This window comes from Frankliniella occidentalis, unplaced genomic scaffold (genome assembly GCF_000697945.3).
Source record: "Frankliniella occidentalis isolate FOCC.00 unplaced genomic scaffold, Focc_3.1 Scaffold129, whole genome shotgun sequence".
NCBI lineage: Eukaryota > Metazoa > Arthropoda > Insecta > Thysanoptera > Thripidae > Frankliniella > Frankliniella occidentalis.
In genome coordinates, this window is record NW_026267256.1 from 637,012 (window position 1) to 641,419 (window position 4,408).

At 53.8% G+C, this 4,408-nt stretch overlaps 1 protein-coding gene across 1 annotated transcript in view; it reads right to left on the reverse strand.

The window, feature by feature from the left end:
- Positions 1 to 3,824: 3,824 nt before the first annotated feature.
- LOC127750067 (fibrous sheath CABYR-binding protein-like) overlaps positions 3,825 to 4,408 on the reverse strand; it is a 1,584-nt gene continuing 1,000 nt past the window's right edge. The window contains exon 3 of the mRNA XM_052270611.1: positions 3,825 to 3,958. Within this exon, the coding sequence (XP_052126571.1) occupies positions 3,825 to 3,958 (134 nt within the window). The remainder of the gene's footprint in view (positions 3,959 to 4,408) is intronic.

Genomic DNA, 4,408 nt, shown 5'->3' on the forward strand with positions numbered 1-4,408 from the left:
GGGGGCGGAGAAAAAGAAGAATAAGAGTAAGGGAGACCAATTTCACCGATGCGGGCGGATAGCGGATGGCCCGGGCGGGCGACAGGGAGCTGTCTCTCTCTCTCTTTCCCGTCTTCTGCCGCGCTGCTCCCGTGCCCCGACCCTGAACTTGATGATTCTTCCACTTGTTCAGCTTTATACGCAATACTACTTTCGTCCCAGCCGCTCCGATATAGGGCCCTAGTCGTGAGGCCGCCACGCGAGTCTGGTACCGGTGAGTGGCAGCAGTGGGGGGGGGGGAGGAGAGACAGAACACACGTCGCGCTGATCTCTTATGTTCGACTCCTCCTCACCTAGATGTGTCAGACGCACGGTGCGAATGGCCCCCTCCCGTCAGCAGACAGAAGCACCCGACCTTCGCGTAACACGCGCCATACCAGAGCAAATAGAACTGTGTGTGTGAGGGGGGAGGGGGGAGGAGTCACGTCTGGAGTCTGGGGGCAGCACCTAGCAAGGGGCATCCACGTCACTGGGTCGGGGATCCTCCTGGCTGCCGGCGAGACACCCACTGCTCTGCTGCTGCCTCGGCTGCTGCTCTCTGGTTGTTTAGCTCCCCAGGACCCTGGGCGCGGCCTCTCTATCCACAAGACCCCCGCGCCGACCAGGCACCCAGGATGCTAGCAGCAGTCGTGGCCCGCAAAGCCAAGGCGCCCGTACAGGACACAATCAATCTAAAGCAACGCCTTCCCTCTTATTTACTTCCCTGTAACAAACGCATGTTATTTCATGAAAATATAAACTTGGCCGCAGCGCGAGGCAGAGCACTCTATAAGCTTACAATGAATTTCACTGGTTGGCTTTGAACAGTGAGTGGAGCGCACGGCGCGTCATGTAGAGCTTGCGCCGGGAGGTCTCACCTGCAGCAGCCATTATCGACGCGTGCTTTTGTATCTTTCTGTTACGCGCGACGCGCGAGGCAGTGCCGTACTGGAGCCCAGCAGCAGCAGCAGCAGCAGCAGCAGCAGCAGCAGCAGCAGCAGCAGCGGCGGCTCAGCGTAGCTCAACGCGCGGCTAGGAGGAAATTGCCTCATTTGCTGGCATTGCCTTCAAGAGCTGCGGCTTTTGCTACTGCTCCCTGCTTCTCTCTCTCTCTCTCTCTCTCTCTCTCGCTCTCTCTCTCTCTCTCTCTCCCTCATGTAATTACTACAGCAGCTGTACACTCATGTGTTGCGGCTTGTTCGAAAGCCATAGAAAACGAGGAGGCGGGGCGCCTAATAGAATGAGCAGCCCATACAGCCGCGACCACAAAGCGAGCGCGTTAATTTTGAAGGCTTTTATTTTCGTTTAAATAAATAACGGAACGGTAGGCCCGGACATTTATGACTGTTTTCTGCACAACAAGCTCACATGCAAGCACACTGAACGACATATTTTGTAATTTACAATTGACATACTATGATGTTGTAAATTTACGGCAGCCGATTCATACGGGTCAATAATTAATTTCAAGTCGAAAATTAATTGTGTGAGGAGCTTGGTAAAGTAGCTTTTATTTTTACAACTCTACATTGTGATTTTTCGACACACATCGAAAATTCTGAAAATCTGAGGATTTTTCCTCAGACTTAAGGTAAGGATTTCCTCAAAGATTTTAAAAACAACAACAACGATATCAGACATTGTTTTTACGGTGAAGACACTTTTAGGACGATAAGCGCTATGTCCGGGGGAGGAGGGGGGGGGCAGTGGGCGTAAGTGAATGCCCTGGCGTGAAGAGGGCCCAGGGCACCGCGAGGCGCCGCAGGTAGGATGGATGGAGAGGTCAGGAGTAAGAAGGAAGGACGCGCAAGCGGGCAGACGGACGGACAGTGTGGGTGAAAGAAAGCGAACAAACGAGTCTGAGCCGCTACGAGCTCAAGGAAATGGGCGCTGCTGCCGCTGCGAGATTTTTTAATTTGCACCATCTCCTCCCTCTCTCCCTCTCCCCTCTCTCTCTCTCTCTCTCTCTCTCTCTCTCTCTCTCTCTCTCCCTCTCTCTCCCTCTCTGTGCGCCCGGCCCGGCCGCCCGCCTCCTCTGTTCTGCGGTAAATAGTTGTCAGACTCGGCGCACTTCCTGCTGGCAGGATGAGCAGCAGCGGCGCCGCCGTGCTCAGTCCCTCGGGCCGAGGACGCCGTCGCGGTTAAGGTGCGGGTGGGGCCTCGCGGCCCTCCTCGCCTGGAGGAGCCTCCGCGCCTCGGGGCGCTGGAGGCGCCGGCGCTGGACGCGACACGAGCCGCTCTGCCGGGCCCTGCCTGCCTGCCTGCAGGCCACAGCGCGCCAAACGGAATTTCATGTGTGGTGTGCGGGTCAAAGACAGTGGCAGCGGTGGGGTCGGGGGTCAGCATCCACGCAGCTTGCCACCCACCAGCCTGGCGTCGAGGCCAACACACCTGGCTTTTTACAGCCTACACCTGTGGGAGGCCTGTGGCCTGCGGCTTGGACCAAATTAGTAACGCTTGGTTCAGGTTCACGGCGTTAATTAGTTAAAGTCAATTCCAGGTCGCTATAATAACCCAATGACACCCTTACCATGTAAAAAAGTATTACGGTAAGGTCTATCTTCAAAAACTTATTAATGATTTTTCGTCAAAATCACGATATTTTTCGCACGCTCGTACTTCACGCTCACATATGTTGTAAGTGACGCTGACATCTCTGGGAAAAAAATAAAACACAAACATTTTCAACCAAATATATCGTTTGACTTCCGTCGTGACGGTCGGCGCGTCACGATACGATGCCGCCGGCGCCGTCGCGGTGTGACGAGCGCGGCGTCGTGACCGATTCATATTGGGGATGCGCTCGCTGGTTGCGAATTGAAAAGAAGGCGGGACGTTGAGAAGGGCGCCGCCGCCGCCGCTGGGGAGGTAGATGGAGCGCGCTGGAGGCTGTGGGGGCGGCAGCGGGCGGGGGTCCCCCTGTCGCTTGCCGTCTCTCTCGCACCGTCAGGCAGGTGGGGCGCAGGTGTCGGCCAGCGGTCCCACCAAGCGCGGCCCCCACACTGCCATCCAGCGCGGCCAGCGGGGCGCACCGGGCAGACGCACATCCTTTACGTGGCTGTATTGCATATTCATGCTGGGCTGGGCCGCTGCTGGGGGCGACGCGAGGTGCCCCCCCCCCCCCCCCGCGCGCCGCGGGACACCTATTCGGCACGGACCGCGGTAGGATGGCCCGACGCCGTAGTCCGCCGCGGTCGCAGGCGAATTGCGTGAGGTTGGCAGCGGTGCAAGAGAGAATAAGAGAGGGAGAGAGCGAACGTATGGGATAGACAAGGATGTGACACCCCTCCCTCACCCCCTTTTCCCTTCTCTATCCATGCGTCTGCTCGATCGTATTGTCTCGCTCACTCCTCTCGTGTCGTACCTCTCCTCTAGTACAGCGGCGGTCCGGCGCGATACTCTGGGACCCATAGCACCACGCACGGAGAGAAAAGAATTGCTGCCACAGCTGTTTTATTGCTGCGGTAGCAATTTTTGGCTGCTAACATAGCGCCTACAACATTTCTAGCTGTGTCAGCAAACTTAAATTGCTGAATGTTTCTTTGCTGATGCAGCAACGGAATTTGCTGGTGTTACAATCCCAGTCAGCCGCGTATGGAATAGCAATCGCCAGAGTTGCTCTGTCAGCAATCTATATTGAAGCAATGGGTGCAAGCCGATCTGCTGTGGTATCAATATTGCCCCCCCCCCCCCATATTAAATATTGATATGGTAGAAATGAAAAGGTCGTATTTCATATATTGTTTCCCTTTATTTCGCTAAAAACATATGACGTGAGACATGACACAATAGTTAAAAAATATCGTTCAAATCAAATAATTTTTGGTGACATAACCTAGCCGTTTATCAGAATCCAACACGGACGAATTTTGGACAACCACTTTGTTGTCGTATGTTGTTTCTTCAAAACTCTCAAAAGGGATCAAAAATGAAAACAACACTTTACCATTAAAATAAAGCAATGTTCATAGAGTTCATATGCGAGTAAGCCAGGGAGGCCAGGGAGAAAACTGTCACTGATAAATGTCACTTCAGCGACTGTGTCCATAACCAAACATAACCTCAACGCGGCACTCACTCAATAACTCATCACTCGAAACAACAAATCAAAACGCGTCTAAACCGGAGAAACAGGACGGAAGAACTGGCGGAATAGATTGTTCAAATTAATTTTAGGAATGAATGCGCAAACAAGTAAATAAGAACACTTCAACTCAGAAGGTTAATGTGGGAACGGCCCGTGCCCCTCACTTGGTGAAATGTGGGAACGGTGATGGCGATATGGCACGGACCGGGTCAAAAGTTACAAGAACTGTAAATGCAGCAAATCGGCCTGCTGTTTCTGCTAGATGTTGGCAGCTGGATTCGTAGCTGCCTTCGAATTGTTACG